The 19,166-nt window shown below is 47.2% G+C and overlaps 1 protein-coding gene across 2 annotated transcripts; it reads right to left on the reverse strand.

Annotated features, from left to right (window-relative positions):
• Nucleotides 1–1,298: 1,298 nt before the first annotated feature.
• ttc39a (tetratricopeptide repeat domain 39A) lies at nt 1,299–18,962 on the reverse strand. Of its 2 annotated transcripts, XM_067229530.1 has the most exons (21): nt 18,744–18,962; nt 17,819–17,869; nt 17,652–17,702; nt 17,309–17,362; nt 10,879–10,983; nt 7,196–7,327; nt 6,601–6,644; nt 6,325–6,392; nt 6,155–6,219; nt 5,686–5,785; nt 5,418–5,483; nt 5,175–5,283; nt 4,975–5,042; nt 4,826–4,885; nt 4,485–4,646; nt 3,829–3,920; nt 3,588–3,708; nt 2,980–3,091; nt 2,661–2,775; nt 2,201–2,317; nt 1,299–1,965 (listed from the first exon to the last, which is right to left on the reverse strand). In XM_067229530.1, the coding sequence occupies exons 1-21, from the start codon at nt 18,794–18,796 to the stop codon at nt 1,851–1,853; spliced, it is 1,860 nt and encodes a 619-aa protein (XP_067085631.1). In that variant the 5' UTR covers nt 18,797–18,962; the 3' UTR covers nt 1,299–1,850. The 2 variants fall into 2 exon arrangements, with proteins under 2 accessions (XP_067085631.1, XP_067085632.1); XM_067229531.1 differs by lacking the exons at nt 3,829–3,920; nt 4,485–4,646; nt 4,826–4,885; ... (11 more) ...; nt 17,819–17,869; nt 18,744–18,962 and having other exon boundaries at nt 3,484–3,599.
• Nucleotides 18,963–19,166: the final 204 nt, after the last annotated feature.

The raw sequence follows: 19,166 nt of genomic DNA on the forward strand, positions 1-19,166 counted from the left end.
ATTGATCGTTTAAGATAATTTCACTGTATCTGACGACAAGGTTGTAAACAGACCTCGAAGTAGGAAAATAACACAGCAAACGCATTCAGTCACACCATGAAATACCGTTTTTTTCTTCCACTTGTAGAATGCATGTAACTGTACGCTTATAATTTCCTACACCTATTGAAATGTACACGAGTCCAAAGGCACATTATTATATGAAAAAAATAAAACAGTTGTGTTGAGTTACTTCTTTGATCGTTTAATCTTAAATTACAAAACCAACATTCAGAGTATGTACAGGAATGTCAATCTGCTCAAAAGTAGCCATGCCCCACAGAATGCTGACCTTAATATCACAGTGCTAATAAAGTTGTGTTTGGAATCTTTAAATCAGTAAACCCAGGAAAGTAACAAGACAAAATAAGAACAGTGATTATATTATCCCAAAACCATCTTCCAAATGGAGCATTTTTTACACATTCCTCCACCATGTAAAATAATCTTTATTGTAGACTCTGTGTCACTGGTTGTATCCTAACCTGAACCAATACACTTTCCTCTATAATCTTCGAATAAATCACGAGAGGACTAATTCAAACATTAAGTTTGATACACCATCCTACTGTTTGAATAGACAAACGCCTGCTGTCAACTTCATATATTAACTAACAACTAACAATTGATTAACAACATAAGGCCTGTTACTTTTTATTACAAACAGCACTGGTCATATACAGATGATTGAATAACGATCTATACTAGCGTCATTCATGATCATGACTATGTACCGCAGGTGTGTCTAGTGTGGTTCAAGCCCAGCATTGCCGAGGCTGGTGTAGCAGTGTGTATAGTTTGGGAAGCTCTAGGGGTTGTTGAAGCTTCACTCTCTAAAGATGGTCCTGGCAGCCAGCCAAAACTTCCTGCGTCCTCATCAAAGACCTGCTTGTTTGTTTCAAGCTCAAGTACTGTTGGAGTCTGTCCACAGCGGGAGAAGAAGAGGGATTCTGCCTTTCTAAAAGACACGTTCATCTGTCCACTTAAAACGGGACAATTTTGTAAAAAGGCGCTTTTCGCAGTTAATAAATAAACACGCTAAAATAACCCCTGCTTCACACACGCGCAGACAAGCACGCAGACACACACACACAGTGGCACACGCACTCAAAAACAAATGCAACCTACATGTTGCAATAGGAATGCAAATTTCTTCAGAGGCATTTGAACTGTTTAAGACAATCTAATTAGTGTCATGTGCACCTATTGCAGAAGGTTCAGAGAGAAGGAAGAGACATTAATGAAAAAAGAATAACAGATAGAGAACAGAATCACATTTACCAATGGTAGAGCCGCATGGCGCAACAAGCCAATCAGAGAGACCGGGGAGGGAGCTCAGAGATCCCATGGAGAGTGATAAACCAGTCAGATGCGGCCTGGTAGGCCTGGGTCAAACGACATTCCATTACCAAGAATCTGTACCGTGTTCGATTTCGTTCACCCAGTACAGACTTCAGAAAAGTTACATATTTGATGAATGTATTTGACCCAGGCCAGTGACAGTCATTAAAAATACAATACAATTATTTGCTTTAGAGATTCTGCATAAAGAGAAGCCTGGGTATATACTGGTAGCCAACCATGTCGACCAAGACCATGTCAATAGTGTATCAGTCCTGTTTATCAGGGGTGAAGAAGATGGTCTAGGTAGGAGCTTGTTTTCTGTTCAGTCAGGCGACCGCTGAAGGTTGAACGTTGTGAGGGCGAAGTGGTACTTTGGCTCTGATTGGCCCATCCCAAGCAGCGCTGGCCTAAGCAGTGCATTGTGGGATGGCAGGAAGTTGGCCCTTGGTCTGGTCTCCTCCCATTGGCTAAGGGCTGGAGGGCAGGTGGAGGCCGTTTTCAGTAGAGGCCTTGGCTTTGTGGAGAGCAGCCTGGATGCGGAAGTGAGTTCGTGATTCCATTGAGTAGTTCTTGTAATTCTGCCTGTAAACACCAAAGGAGCAAAGCAGAGCCTTGTGAACACAAGACAGTACAGCATCTGCAAGATGTACTCCAGAAGAGCTTGCACACCTAGTACCTACACCGCAACATCCTGTGGGTTCAGATCAAATTCATTCAAATGTGTTCGGCTATAGTTCCAAACTACGGTCAGCGTGATTTTAAGTGTGAAGCCTGGTTGGATATACTAGGCTACGAGGTGAACCCCCTCCCTGCTCACTTGGCCGTCTCCAGTAGTTTGACGCCCTCCTCCTTCCTGCCTTGCTCCAGGCACAGCAGGCCGTGTTCCAGCAGTGCGTTGGGAACCAGGTAGTGGTCATACTTGATCTGAGACTCGCTGAGACGGACAAAACAACACAGGTCGGGTCAGTGACCGCTCGGTCGCCAGGGTTACACGTGCACAGGGGCAGCTGGTTGGTTTGCGTGAGAGAGAGAGTGGAGAATGTGTGCACAGTGTGTTTATGTATGTGTGTGTGTGTGTGTGTGTGTGTGTGTGCGTGTGTGGGTGTGTGTGTGCGTGTGTGTGTGTATGTGTGTGTGTGTGTGTATGTGTGCGTGTGCGTGTGTGTGTGTGTGTGTGTATGTGTGTGTGTGTGTATGTGTGCGTGTGTGTGTGCGTGTGTGTGTGTGTGTGTGTGCGTGTGTGCGTGTGTGTGTGTGCGTGTGTGTGTGTGTCTTACTTGCAGAGCACGAGGGTAAAGTAATGCTCCGCCTCGTCCTGGTGTCCCAGGTGCTTGAGACAAAGGCCCTTCAGCAGGCTCACGAGACACTGGTCGTCTATGGAGAACTCTGTCTCTGAGGAACACACACACAGACATACACATATGTTTTACGAGACAGCACAACAACATATTAAAAAAACAAACAATACAGTCGGTTCCGCCGATACAAACGATAAGTAACGTGCAGCTAAGTGCTGAGCAAGGTGGCCTTGGATGAAGTGATGGTGAGGTGGAGCCTGGTAGTGATTCTAGGCTCAGCGTAGTGGAAGTTATTTACTTGGGCCACAGTCCAGTTTGCTCTGCGCCTCGTCCAGGGTTTTCAGCATGCCCTCCGTCAGGTCTTTGTGCTTGCCGATGACCGTGTATCCATTCCAGATGTACATCATCTCCTGCACAGACACACCCCAGACACAACACCATGGTAACCCTTAACACCATGGTAACCCCTTTCACAACAGTCTGGGTCCCTCAGGGCTTCTGCAGTCAGTCTGAGTGAAAACAGATCCCTCAGCTTAAAAGTGCTGCTTGTTTACATTTACATTTACATTTAGTCATTTAGCAGATGCTCTTATCCAGAGCGACTTACAGTAAGTACAGGGACATTCCCCCGAGGCAAGTAGGGTGAAGTGCCTTGCCCAAGGACACAACGTCAGTTGGCACGGCCGGGAATCGAACTGGCAACCTTCGGATTACTAGCCCGATTCCCTCACCGCTCAGCCTGACTCCCTTAGGCCAATGGTTGTTACAACCACTACAAATACACTGTAACGTGTAGACGAACCTGTCAAGAGCACGTGGATTAACAGTGACAGTCACACAGTTTCAAACCCTCATGTTGGATCGGAAAAGTCTTTGTGGCGCCGTGGTACCGTGTGACGTACTGACCAGGGGCGGGGCTGGGACAGCGATGGGGCTCTCTGACAAGTAGCGACGAGCCTTTCTGATCGCAAACTTCTCCGTGGGTAAAGACTTGCCCGCTATCTTCTGCTTCAGCCCATGGACCTGCCTGCAATAAAAGTATAGTTTAGTATTGTATAATAATACAAATAGTACATGCTACATACAGTACATGATATATACACTTATGGTAAATGCAGTAAATCCAGGTGTAGTTTCCCCTTGTCACCTGAAGAGGGCGACTTCACTCTCCCCAAACGGCTGGCACTCCTCCTTGCTGAGCATGCTGAGATAGGCACCCTTCATGTAGGCATATGTAGCCTAGCGAAAGACACACACACACACACGCCAGGTGTTACCAGTGTAAGCATTATTTAACACCTCAAGAGACAACGTGGCATATCACACACTATAAATCACGAAAGCTGTAATTAGCCGAGGGGATGTGATGACACTTCTACAGCAGAGCAGTGACATCTTTTCCAGAGAATAATAACTCATCACCTAGTCAACCATAAACAGGATCCTAGCAGAATAACGTTAAATAATATGTCAATCCAACAGTAACAAAAGCTTGGAACAGCTTGATCTAAAAGTATATCTATGTGAACTAGTTTGGCTCAGGATCATTTAGATAATGTCTGTGTTGCATTGTTGTGTATTAAGCTTGTGTTCCCTCTCCAGCTAGGATCTGTGCATGACACTCCACCCCTTTTAACTTCATGAGTGTTTCTGAGACGTTGTGCCCTACATCAGCACCACAAGCACAAATGTCAGGAAGTGATCAAGCCACAGGAAGTTATAAACAACAGGAAGCCATCATGCCATAGAAAGTTAGAGGAAGTTATTGAGTCCACCACCCCTCCACCCCCCCTCCCATCCGACCTTGGACCAGGTGTTTTCCTTGCTGAGCAGGTCAGCGTAGAAGTAGGCCATCTTCCAGTGCCTCTTGTAGGTGAAGCACCACATCAGCTCCCAGTAGCACATGTGGTGGAACTGTTTCCACTCCTGCTGTGCCTCGCAGCACTCCTCGAAGCGGGCTATAGCCTGGTACACACACACACACATGTACACACACACACAAGTACACACACGCAGACCCACATACATGCAATCCCACACATACAGACACAAATGCACACAGACACACACACACACAAATGAATGATTTGATGAATGAGTGAATTCCTAAAAGAAAGGATGGACAGGTGTATCAACGAACTCACAGCATCCAGGTTTCCTTTGATCTCCTCTATCCGACCAGCGAAGAACAAGAAGATGGATCCCTGGAAACAACATCCCATCATAAACACATCCTTCGACCTATGACACCAACACTCGTAGCTCCACTCGGATCCCGGATGTGCAGACTCACCGTGGGGTACTGTTTGAGGTACGGCTGCAGGAGCTTCTCTGCATCGCCCACGTCCCCCTCCCCCGTACCTGCATCACCACACCAGCACACACAGGTTAGTCACTCTGCATTCACCTGTACACTGTGTGTCTGTCTATCAATCGGTCAGCCAGTCAGTCAGTCAGCTGGTCAGCCAGTCAGCCAGCCAGTCAGTGACTCACCCAGGATGAAGCTCATGAAGGTGTGGTAGCAGAGCAGCAGCATGTTACACAGGAACGACCTGAAGGTGTGCTCTGTCAGACCCTCCTGGAGCTGCTGCAGACCAAACTCCTGCACACACACGCACACACACAGGGACACACACTCATTAGTCATAATGACCACTGATACACAACCCTTCATCATCAGAGCCCCTGTTTTGATGCCCAGACTCAGGCCCAACACCACCAGGAAGCGCCCCTCACCTTGTTCCCAGAGAAACCCACAAACTCCAGCAGTCTGAGGGTGCGTGTGGGCAGCATGGAGATCATCTGCATCCAGAGGCAAGAAGGAAACAAAAAGAGACATTGAGAATCCTTTATACTCATATACAGTCTAGTGTCATGCGCTTGCACCTTTAATGTGATAAATGGAGTATTAAAGTTGAGGTTAATCCAATATTTTGCCCATCCTGTAGCTCCACCAGGAACAAGAAGAACTACAAACATGGTGGCTAGTAAGCAGCCCTCTCACCAGGTTAAAGGCTCCAACACCGAGCTTGACCCCGCCCTCAAAATGTCCGTGGTTATCACCATGGACATAACTGGAGGACTGGAGCACTGTGTGAAGTTCTCTGGAAGACAGACGAGAGAGAGAGAGAGAGAGAGAGAGAGAGAGAGAGAGAGAGAGAGAGAGAGAGAGAGAGAGAGAGAGGTAGAGAGAGAAAGGTAGAGAGAGGGAGAGAGAGAGGTAGAGAGAGAGAGGTAGAGAGAGAGGTAGAGAGAGAAAGGGAGAGAGAGAGGGAGAGAGAGAGGTAGAGAGAGAGAGGTAGAGAGAGAAAGGTAGAGAAAGAGGGAGAGAGAGGTAGAGAGAGAGAGGTAGAGAGAGAGGGAGAGAGAGAGAGAGATGGGAGGTTTAGCTTTCTCATTTTAGTGACTTGGGTTTTGGTGTTCGGAGAGTGGAAGTATGTGTGCATGTGTGGGAGGGGGGCTACAAAACATACTTATATGTCTGGTAGCTGTTCCTGACTTTAATTCCTCCTTTGATGAAGCTGATCATGTTTTCATCCTGCACAGAGAGAGGAGGATTAGGGAGGGGTGGTGGGTGCGGAGCAGGCCATGGGCCAGCATGGGACACCAGTTGGTTGAGGGAGATAGAGAGACTCAGGTTTACCTGAAGGAAGGTGAGGGCTGCCCTCTGCAGGAGACACTCTGCGTAGCACACCTCAGCATGCAGCTCCTCTGAGGGACAGGTCAGACACTGTTACACACACACACACACACACTCTGCGTAGCACACCTCAGCATGCAGCTTCTCTGAGGGAGACGCATCCAACAGGTCATACACTGTTACAGATCTAGCTTTGATTGTATACACACACACACAGACACGTATCCACATGCAGACACACACTCACACACACCCTGATCTTGTTCGGATGCTACTGACCTTCTGTGAAGTTGCGGTTGGAGAAGGTTGACTTTTTGCGGAATCTACGAGAGGGAACATACGATCGAAAAATCGATCACAGATACAAGCTGTGTGAAACCAGCCCAGCCCAGCAATCTGTCAGCATGCCGCCTGAACAAGCCGTCACTGAGCGTCCCATGAAAACAGGGTTGGAGCTGGTTTGTGTGTGTGTGTGAAAACTAATGTGGCATTTTCACCCCCCAGTACCACGGCCCGCCGGCTGTTACAGGGCTGCTCTGAAATTCCTCTGGCTGGTGAGACTCGGGCGGTGTCGGATGATGTCACAAGAAAACCAGAAACATGAATCGATTCATTCGGCTCTACTCTGTCGCCATGGTAACGGTTGGATCCGTGGGCGGCGGCGGGCCTGTGCAAGCCTCACACCGGCATGGAGTGTGTGTGTCTGTGTGCTGGATGTGTGAGGGGGGGGTGCGGGGGTGGAACCGACATGCTTCTACGTGTGGACCAAAACATCTACCTTTAGACCAAAGAGGAACACCCCATCATGGTTGATATATGAACTTTTTCAAAGTGAAGCAATGACTGTGATGCATCTCAGAGCGTCATGTCACACCTCTGACACACAGCCTGGGCCTCCTTCATGGTGTTTCCTGCTGCCAGGATATGTTCCGGGTCAAAGGTCATCATGGCCTGCATCTCCAGGATCGTAGCGTAGGTGAGCGCGTGGTACATACTGTCTTTGATCCTGAGAACGAAAGGTAAGGAAGGGATGACAAGAAGGAAACAGAGAGGTAAAAAAAAAAGACTTTCGGCTATTTAAAGGCTATTTATAGCTGCCATTGTTGTTTAAAAATCCTGCCCTGTCACTCAGACGACAGGACGCTGTCACGTTGAGAACAAACGATGAGTCAGGAACAGCTCAGGTTGGTTTTAGAAATATTACATCCGTAGACCTACCGAGCATTGTTTGATTTATGTCTCTCTACCACTCGGATACCACACACACACACACACATCCAATTACCGCACCGTACAGAGGCAAACATAAATACCGTCACTGTACACATAAGCCGTATGTCACACATATGCACACACGTAAGCAAGAATGTGCGGTGGCAAACACGCTCACACACACACGCTCACACACACACACGCTCACGCACACACACGCTCACACACACACGCTCTCACACACACACACGCTCTCACACACACACACACACACACACGCTCACACACACACACTCACACCCACGCTCACACACACACACACACACGCTCACACAACCACAAAACACAAACACACGCTCATACACACACACACACGCTCACACAACCACAAAACACACACACACGCTCACACACACCTACACACACACACACACACACACACACACACACACACACTCTCGGTTGCTGTAGTGACAGACAGGGGGGCTTCTCCACGTCACAGAGCTGGTGCAGCAACATTCCACCAAGCTGCTTCTCTGGCCTGACTGGTTTCCGGAACGTTCCACGGGTCCGGCCTAGCGAGCGACCACGGGACGGGCAGACACGTCGGGGTAGAGATGCAGGAGAGCCCAGAGGAATGTGGCGTGTCAACATTAATGACGCGACGCTGCTATTCAGCCCTGCTGGGCCCATGTGGCATCTCTGAGCACACATTGTCCCTTAACAGAGATCTCCACAAAACCCTGAGGCTGTCTGCCGTACAGGAGAGCTAGCCACATGTGCCAGCATAGCTTTTAGTTTGACAGACAGACGCACACAGCAGCGATAACAGTTATGGGTCACAGCTACACCACTGCATGGCTACAGAAAAGTCTCTCCAAGAGGGAATCTTGTTTGTGTGGATATGGATGGAAGGACCCGACCATCAGAAATGCTGACAGACAGACAGACAGACTGACAGACTGACAGAACAGCGGCTAGAGAGACAGCAGAGTGGGAGGTTGGCAGAACAGCCGGTGATCTGTCTGAACGACAGAAGCATCTCTCACGGTGACTCTGCTCGACGTGAGGGCAGGACGCAGCCTAGGTGGGGGGGGTCAGAGGTCGGGCGATGGTTGAGGTCTCATGACATCATCGGGAGAAAGGAAAAGTAACAAGCAGAGACATTACTATTTCATTTGTTTCTCTGATTTATATTTTAAAATGTAGGACTGGATATGACCCAGCACTATTCTGGAAGGAAGACAAGATGGTATTTCTGAACAGTGGCAGGTTTATTGTGTGTGTGTGTGTGTGTGCGTGCGTGTGTGTGTGAGGAGGGGGGTTACTCCAGCCCGATGACTGAAGGCCAAGTCGCGTTGTAGTGTTGTAACAAGCACAGTTTATGGCCCTGAAGGACGCTTGCAGGGTTGTGTATGTGTCTGAGTCCTATGCTAGGCTTTGGCAGTGTGTATGATTCAGTGTTGGCTGTTTTGGGGGAGGAGGGAGAGAGAGAGAGAGAGACAGAGAGAGAGAGAGAGAGAGAGAGAGAGAGAGAGAGAGAGAGCTGCTGCAGAGTGTTCCTGTACCTGGTTCAGCATGCTGCGTCAGAACAGCAGAGCTGGAGGGAGGGAGGGAGGGAGGGAGGGAGGGTAAAGAGAAAGTGGGGAGTCAGGAGGTGCGTGAGGAGGACAAACGGAGACAAAGGAAGAAGGTGAAAGAGCAAATAAATAAGAAGGAGAGAGGGAGGGAGAGACAGAGAGAGAGGGAGGGAGAGACAGAGAGAGAGAGAGAGAGAGAGAGAGAGAGAGAGAGAGAGAGAGAGAGAGAGAGAGAGAGAGAAGGACGGAAGGGAGAAAGAAAGAAGAGGTCTCTTCCTTGCTGAATCCCCTGGTTATCGGTGTGTTATGTAACTGGGTTAAGTGTCGGGCCTGTGTAGCCCGACACCTCTTAGTGACGCCCCTAAAGCACCACAGCAGGAAGACTCGACGACAGCAGCTTACAGCCAGAGAACAAAACACTAGAGACGCCAGAGGAAGGTTTTGTTCACCTCAAACATGGCCCACCTCTGTTTAACCCTCGTGCTGCCTTCGGGTCACATGACCCAAAGGTTCATAACGAACAATCGTTGTGTTTACCCAATTTTACCCAATACAAAAACAAATACAAATAATTTTCTTTTAACCATTCCAATGTGGGGGGTCTGAGACAGCCCGACAGTTAAAAGAAAATGCTTCACTTTGTTTTTGTATGAGGTAAATTTGTCTCAATACGACGGTGGGTCACAATGACTGATGGGTCAGAATGACCCGAAGATAACACAAGGGTTAAACTACAGTTCCCAGAATCCCCCCTGAGCCCCAGGAGGCTGACAGGAAGTCTATAGCCTCAGGTGTCAGGACGGAGCCAGAGGGGGCGTGGCTTGGGAAGATTGAGGCAGATTAGAGCAGGCTTCTGAGAGCTGGATCTCCTTCAGTTCACACCGGGCGTGTCAGCCACGTAGCCTAGGCCACAGCAGGGATGTCGACAGTCTGAAGCCTGCAGCCTGGAACTTCCTCCGTCAAGGTGTTTAAACACGTTGCGCAACCAGGATCAAGGATTTCGTCCTGCATGTTTGAAGTGGGTTTAACCAGTGACAGACCAATCACAAGTGGGGGTGGGGTTAAACGATACTATTATGACCACCAGATTATAATATCAGAGCTGGTTGCATAATTGCCCACAAAAACAGGGCCAGAAAAACAATTCAAAACTTTGTTTTAAATGAGACCTAATAGGAGGGATTAAATGGAAACATTTTACAGTTACTTATCCCTTAAACTGAGTTAGGGGCAGGGATAGTGTACACACACACACACACACAAGGAGGAGGTTAAATTAGGGCTAGGGAGTGGCCTGGCTAACACCCCAGGAGATATTGAAGGGACAGAATGGTGAATACGACCATGACGACAAAGGAGAGAGAGAGAGAGCAGGTGTTGCAGGAGTGAAAGAGCAGGTGACAAAAGGTAATCAGAGAAAGGTGTGTGGGTGCTCCACAATCTGCTGAATAACCGTGTTTCTGGTGTTCATGGTTACGTTAGCGGCTCGTTAGAGTATAGAGTATGCAAAGATTCCAAAGACTTAAACAAGCTTAACTTAAACCGATCTGTAATAGGTGCACTCGCCTGTAAAGGGATGCATACATTTTTTTTTAAACAGAGGTTGTAGAGTCTACAGACCGGCCTCTCATGGAAGAAATACTGATCCCAAACCTGTTCAGTCTGGCTGTCCATGCTCTGCTTTTCTACAACGAAAGGCAAAACTGACCCGAGATCAGCTTCCCTCAGACCCCAGGACTGGTTCCTGGGGGGGGTTCGGTCTCACCTGCAGCGTAACATGTCCTGTGCTTCCTCAAAGTGGTTCCTGAGGAACAGGTCCAGAGCGACCATGCAGTCCGCCAGGGCCAGGGACAGGTCCGACCTGGGGGAGCTGGAGGGGACAAGGGCTGGGTTACTCTGTGCATCTTGATTACTCTGTGAGGTGAACACAATATATTTTGAGACAAAGACAGAGAACAGGAAAGGTAGAGAGAGAGAGAGAGAGAGAGAGAGAGAGAGAGAGAGAGAGAGAGAGAGAGAGAGAGAGAGAGAGAGAGAGAGAGAGAGAGAGAGAGAGAGAGACAGAGATTGAGAGAGAGAGAGATTGAGAGAGAGAGAGATTGAGAGAGCGAGAGAAGACAGAAACAATATTTATGTTACTTGCTCTTTGTGAGTTGAATAAGGCAACCTATCACCTTCACTTTATTCAAGTTCAAGTGTTTGTCGGTCTTAAACCAGACAGACATGCCCTCCACCAAGCAGAACTTACACTTTTAACACCCCCTGATTATATCTCGTTCTCCTTTTAGCAGTCAATCATTTACCACAGAGAGAAATTAGCCTCATTCTTCTAACAACGACAGTGTGATTTATGGCTGTAAGGTTCCTGTCACGTGTACTTGATGTACGCATGATGGTCAGTTCTACAGGACAAAAGCTGATACTTTGTCCCAGTGAAAATCTAGGTAAGAAATCGTGTGTGTGCGTGTGTGTAGGGGGGGTGTCTGTGTGTCTCTCTGTGTGTGTGGGTGTGTGCGTCTGTGTGTCTCTGTGTGTGTGTGTTTGTGTGTAGAGTGAAGCATTTAAATTAGAAAGGAACACATCACCGTCGACAACAAAGAGCTACAGCTACGACGTCTTTAAATGAGCCTCGTCACTTCTCTCATTCTCTCACTAGCTCCTCCCTCCTTGGCTCTATCAATCCCTCTCCCTTCCTCCTTCTCCCCATACACGCTTGCTGCAGTGTCCCTGTTCCTGTTTTAGGTGTGAATCCAGGAAACAGACCTTCAAGCCTTGTCCCTGGACTCACCTCAGTAGTAGCAGAGGTTTACCGCGCTGGCCCACATTCTTACCACTGCGTCCAGGATGCAGGCTGTCCCTAGGTGTTCTTGTGCTAGCTAGCTAACAAACACAGATGGTCCAAACAATGTCTCCTTTCTTTCTCGCTCTCTTCTCTCTCTTTCTCTGTCTCTCTCCCTCTCTGTCTCTCTCTCTCCTTCCCTCTGTCAGTCTTTCTTAATTGGCTGCACAAGATGTTTTGCTGTAGTTGTGTGTTGTGCAGCTCAAAGAGCGCTCTAGACCAGAGACAGTGAAGGCAGGGATGACTCGAGGTCAGAAGACAAAGTTCCATCAGCGCCACAGTAAGCAAACATTGTGAAGAGAGGTAACCTGTGTAACTACCACGTCAGGCCAGGTCTAGAACTTCCGGTGAAGTTAGAAACGTGACTTTTAATAACCAGAACAGGTGGTTAACACTTAGCTATTGCTCTCATAACCCTACACTCAGATTGTGTGGATTTTCGCTTTATTTCATTGACCGATAACAGGTCGCCCTCACGGAGATCTCTCCCGTTTCCAGATTTTTGTTAGAAACTAAGAAAGACATGTTACATTACAGTATCCATAGGGAACAAATAACTTATGTGAGTTAACATTAACGACTAGCAAGCAAGCTGACAGATAATGGAGTACATTATAATGTAGCAAAAAAAAAAATAGCTAGCTAGCTGTGCCACACGTAGGCTAACTATTGGTGTTTCGGTCATGATGAATTAAAGGCAAAATGTCATTTTAAATTAGTACGAATTTTAATAATCATTTAACAACAGTATATATACATATTTATTCATTTTTCATACTTTAGTTTTCATTGGTTTGGCGGCCAACCTGTATTACCCTAGCGGACCACTAGTGGGCCGCGGCCCACAGGTTGGGAATCGCTGGTCTAGTGGGCTCTCATGCCAGCTATCTGCTCTTCAATCAAAAGCTAATCAATGTGGTATGGATCTTAACGGAAATAACCACTTTCATGTTGTGGTTTTAAGGGATAAGAGATAAAGATTTGCAGGCTCTTATCAAGCGGACCACACACACACACAACATACCTTTACCGCTGGATACAACAGGGTGTGCTGGTCTGTTAGCGGTGAAAGTGGCTGTGTCTAATCTGGTCAATAAGAGTGACTAACAGTCAGCTGTGGTCTGACATTCCAGAGTATCACACAGCCCCTCAGTCACACAGACGGGCTATTTATGTTCTTCCATACACCAGAACTTTCAACATGTTTAACCACTTCATTTAGACATCATATGGGACAAGAGAGCAGTATTCAGTCACACACACACGTGTGTATGTGGGAACAGCAATCAGACATGCACACACGTACACTCATACATGATCTGGTACTCACACTCTTAATCCTCTCCTACACACACAGACCACAGACACACACTCTTAATCCTCTCCTACACACACAGACCACAGACACACACTCTTAATCCTCTCCTACACACACAGACCACAGACACACACTCTTAATCCTCTCCTACACACACAGACCACAGACACACACTCTCAGCGCCCCGGGGTAATGACTGGGGGGTGACCACCAGGCACACACTATGACAATGAGGAGATCTGTACTTCCTGTTTCAGAGCTCCGCCCACCACCGGAAGGGTCAGCTGACAGCATCCATGCCGTGAACTGCAGACCGAGCCCCAAAACGCGGAAACCACAAACTTTACGATCCACACTCGTTCCAAAGTTTGGTCTGTTACTTCTTGTAGGAATCGAACCCATGACCCTTACATTTACATTTAGTCATTTAGCAGACGCTCTTATACAGAGCGACTTACAGTAAGTACAGGGACATTCCCCCCGAAGCAAGTAGGGTGAAGTGCCTTGCCCAAGGACACAACGTCAATTGGCACGGCTGGGAATCGAACTGGTAACCTTCAGATTACTAGCCTGACTTCCTCACCACTCAGCCATCTGACTCCCTTCTCCCTTATACAGGACAACAGGAGATCTGCCTGTGTTAGGAACTCTTCCACACTGTGTGCTATCATCTTCTACCCACAGCTGATGAAGAGCACACTACGTTTCTAAGGCCCGCAAACATCAGCACACCAGATCAAAGAGTTCTGCTGATGCATGACAAAAAAGTCGACTGACTGACTGTCTGTTATGTTGCAGAGCTGGTTTGGGTCAAGCTACTTGTTGACTGTCAGTAACTAAGATAGATAGCATGTTACCAGGCTTTAGGTAAAACAGCAAACTAGTTCAGTAGTATGCATTCAGATAGTTCTCGCTGTCAGCAACCCTTTTACAGATACTGTATCACACTTGAAAAACACAGAGAACTTGTCTGGTTCTAAATAACAGAAACCTAGCTCTAAACCCTGTCCAAACTGGGTACGTGCTTGGTTTATGACATCGAGCACAGTGGTACCACTGGATAGTATGAAAAGTGCTGAATGGCTGATAGATTAAGCACATCTCAAGTATGTATGAGACCTAAGTCTGTCCAAAACCAGGACCATTGTGATACTGTGCCATTGTGACATGACAAGTCCTTGTGAGTGCACAGAGTCTTGCTGAGGGTCAGGGACTTTAAGCACGACAATTGACACAATACAAGGTTATCTTCCGAGACAAAGTTTGCACAGTATTCTATGTCCCCCCAATAATGACTCAAATTGAAGTCAGCATCTCTGAAATGCTGGGCTGATTTCTCCTGAGGGCAACTTGCACAATGAAGAGATTATTAAGACTGACATACACAGACACACACACAGACTGACAAACACATACGCAGACACAAACACGCACGCACACACAAAATGAACAGTACGCAGTTTCTCGGTTTGCCTCAGGACATGCTGCTGTATCGGAGAACGGCGACCAGAGCAGCACTGCAGCAACGCAGCTTCTTAATTCTGACACTTCCCAACAATAGATACGAGCTGCTCCTTTGTCACCCTTGAGCTTTCTTCCAGATACCTCACGCTGAGAAACACAGCCATGTCTTATTTCCTTTACTGAAATGACATCAGCTTTAACTGTAAACTCTCTCTCTCTCTCACACACACACACACACACACACACACACACAGCCTGACATCCCCTGGGCATGCAGCAGAGTGGAACTCTTACCCGTTTGACATAGATTCTTCGTCTCCCGACATTTTCATCTGGTAAGAGTGTTCTGGAGCGAGCAAGTGAGGGAGTCAGAAGGAGAGAGAGAGAGAGAGAGAGAGAGAGAGAGAGAGGGAGGGCAGCAGAGGTTTGACTATCTCAGGCCCCGTCAGCAGGAGAGTGGAGCAAACTGTGGTTCGCTCTCCAGCAGCGACAGAAGGGCAGGCAGGGGAGAGAGAGAGAGAGAAAGAGAGAGAGAGGGAGAGAGAGGGAGAGAGGAGGAGAGGATGGACAGAGGGAGGAGAGAGAGGGAGGGACAGAGGGAGGAGAGAGAGAGCAGCAGACTGGAAGCCCCTAATAAGATTGGCATGACTATCACACACATAATCAAACCCTCTATCTGCTGCGTAACTTTCCGTCTTCACACACACACACACACACACACACACACACACAGTGTCTCCTCCCCCTGAGCTCCTCATCCACCCATCATCTCCCTCACGTTACACACTGCAGTCTTCCGTCCCATTGGCCGATGCTCTGTCGGGGGTGGAGCCTAGCTCCTTGGGAGACTGTACAGATGTACAAACAAGCGGAGGCAGAGCTGCCAGAGATAACAGGAGACCACAATGGGAACTGCATCCCTACAAACTCTGCCTCTGATCCTCTTTTTTCTCTCTCTGTCTCTCTCCCTCTCCCTCTCGCTCTTTCTCACTCTCTCTCTGTCTCCGTCCCTCTCGCTATCTCTCACTCTCACTCTCTCTCTGTCCCTTTCGCCCTCTCTCTCTCACTCTCTCCCTGTCCCTTTCTCTCTTGTTCTCTTGCTCTCCCCTTGTTCGTAGAGAGTGGAGTGTTATGCTGGTGCAGGGAGAGGGAGCCCTGCAGGGCAGTGGGCTGGCAGACGAGCCTCTTCGCCACTGCTGCAGAGCAGCCAGAACAGCCCCACACACAGCCTGACTCACAGCACAGTAATACCCCCACACACAGCCTGACTCACAGCACAGTAACAGCCCCACACACAGCCTGACTCACAGCACAGTAACAGCCCCACACACAGCCTGACTCACAGCACAGTAACAGCCCTACACACAGCCTGACTCACAGCACAGTAACAGCCCCACACACAGCCTGACTCACAGCACAGTAACAGCCCCACACACAACCTGACTCACAGCACAGTAACAGCCCCACACACAGCCTGACTCACAGCACAGTAACACCCCCACACACAGCCTGACTCACAGCACAGTAACAGCCCCACACACAGCCTGACTCACAGTCCCACTCACAGCACAGTAACAGGAACCACGCTACACCAAAACTGCAGCAAAACTACAGCTGTAAAATACATAAACACACATACAAATACGTTTAAATATCCCTTTCTGTTATCTCTCTCTCACGCACACACACACACACACAGGGCTAAAGGGTAATTGGCCTTAATGAGGGCAGTACTGTGAGGTAGGAGGCTGTATCATGTGACCTGAGTGTCACTGCTCTGTCACATGGGTCTCCTTCTTTACTAGAATACTAGCTCTGTCTGCAGACTGACTGTGCACTCTCTCTGTCTCTGCCTGTCTGCCTCTCTCTGTCTCTCTCTCTCTGTCTAGTTTCTCTATCTCTGACTCTGTCTCTCAATCCATCTCTGTTTCCCTTTCCTTTTCTGCTTCTTTCAACTAGATCATAGCTGCCAATCAGTGCAACTTCTGGTCTACGTCAGTTTTACTAGACCAATCCTGCGATTTGACGGAACAAGTTCAACCTCTCAACAGCTTCATAGTTAGGGTTATCCAAGCTTTAGACCAGGCTTTAGTTCAACCGGCTAATTCTTTCATGGTAAACGTTTCTAACCATGCTCCAGTTCCAGCTGGCTCCTGAGAGATCAGTTTATTCTCAGTCCTTCCCTATCTGCATTATTGATGGATCGAACAGCAGGAAACAGACATGCTCCACACCCCCCTCTCAACTTTCCATCACAACACCTCTGCATCGCCTGTAATCATCTGTATATAAAGTTATTAAGTTACCATTATAAAAAAGATTTTTTTTATTTTTTATTATTGTCTTACATCTCTGAGCTAGCCTCAGGAAGCTTGGTTCAATGATCAAGGGACGTTTTTTACTAGTTTTTCCTTTCCCGCCAATCCATATCCTATCTCTAACCCTCGAGTCAGATTCTGGGATTTTATGAACCTTGTGGAGGCTTATTCCAGCACAAAACTGTGTTTGGTGTCGAGTCTCAGAGCACAACAGACTGGGACTCTAAAGGACAGACAGGAGCCAGGCTCTGCTTACGTGTTCGAACGCTCCGTGGATTTGACAGCATCTTTGTCGTCTGGTAACTGTAACCTGAAACAGGGAAGCAAAACCGATCAGAACACAAGCTGAACACAAGGGATGGATGAAAACCGGATGAAAAGGAACTATTGTCTCGGTAACTCTATACTGAGAACTATAGATGCCTTGACACAGAAAAAACTTTTCAGCTAAGGCTCAATTATCCAGGCATTGTGGACAAGGGCGAAGATATTTGGTTTAGGGGGAGAAATGAGAGATATTGTGTTTATGAGAAGGAATAAGTGCCTCTGTTGTTCAACGTGACTATGGAATATCAGTTGACCAGCTGGAGGAGACATACTTGAAATCTGTGAGGATGGGATCAAGCGCTGCACTGTTTATGACCGACAACCTGAAAGCAAAATTGTTCATCAGTTTTGCCGTGGCATTTGCAATGAGCAGCAGGCTTTATAACTGTAATATTGTGTGTGCGTGTGTCAGTGTGTGTGTGTGTGTGTGTTAACATACCGATTTGGGGAGTTAGGACTATGTGCGATTTCTTGCGTCTGCACTGGATCCCTGCATGGGGGTCAAAGTTCAACATAGTGTGGGCATGAGAATAGGGTATCCGTTAGGTTGCCGGGGGCAGCTGGAGAGGGAGAGGTGGGGCCACACTTCAAAATGAAAAGTAATAATAATAATAAAGTAATAAGGCAAAATGTATTAACAGCATATGAAAATGTAGCCTAATTATGAGCCGATTTAATTACAGTAATTACAAAACATGTACAGGGTGTGGATCTTAAACTGTAGGGAGTACTAAAAAAGAGAAGTTATTTACACTATATGTAAGAATTTCATTAGCTTGTCCTGTATACAAGGAAGCACATATTTACACACACACACCCTGTGTACGTATGTGGGTTGAATGAAGGTATAGATTCCCTGTCATTGTAGTCAAACATGATGGCATGTCGGAGAACGCGCGTCACATCATTTGGTTATTTAACCTCCGCATATCTTATTGTACAAGAAGGATCAACCCTTAGGGGCGGGTTACTGAAACTATTTTAAGGTAGCCTACACTTGTAATTGCTGATTTAAAGGAGTCATAACAAATGCGATGCTTGTTATCGTAATTTTTTGTTTGTAAAGGTGGCTAATACAACATGTATTTAAAAAGTTGGAATAATGCACTTGCTACGTCCCGATTCGACAAGGGATTACTACGGAACTATTCAATCTTGTTCAACGTGGTGGGACTATTTTGTTGATATCTCGCTGAGAAATCAGGATGATTACACAACAGAACACTGCAGAACATTGCAAACAGTGTAACAAAAATATCTGAAAAACTTTAAAGCAAATCCAGCACGTGTTAACTCTCACGACTTGATGTTTAAATCACATAACATGTACAGTAATGAGTTTCTTCATCAGCTTTGCAACTTACCCTGTGCTATCATTTTTCTTCACGCTGCGTCTCCAACCAGTGATAAAACTCATTCCACAGAAATAACACACTGCAAAAGTGCAAAATGTAAAAAAATATATATATACGGCGAAGTTGTTAAGTATAATCCCGACGCCTGTGCTTTACCTGTGCCCAGGTGTGTGTGCGAGAACTGTGGATTTAATAGTGTGACGGAATACAGGACTGCAAGACGGACTCCCCTCCTCCCAGGTAAGAAACCAAGGTGTGGAAGACGGTCACATCTAGTTCTCTTTGCAGATGCGATGGAATGTGGCTTTTCAGAATGCAGGTCCTAGTGCCCGCCGAGTCCATTTTGTTTTATGAGTGTATATGCAGTATAATAACTCTCGTATGTGGCTTCTTATCATGATCACAATACAAAACAAACCACTCTAAATACAA

Source organism: Osmerus mordax, chromosome 26 (genome assembly GCF_038355195.1).
Source record: "Osmerus mordax isolate fOsmMor3 chromosome 26, fOsmMor3.pri, whole genome shotgun sequence".
NCBI lineage: Eukaryota > Metazoa > Chordata > Actinopteri > Osmeriformes > Osmeridae > Osmerus > Osmerus mordax.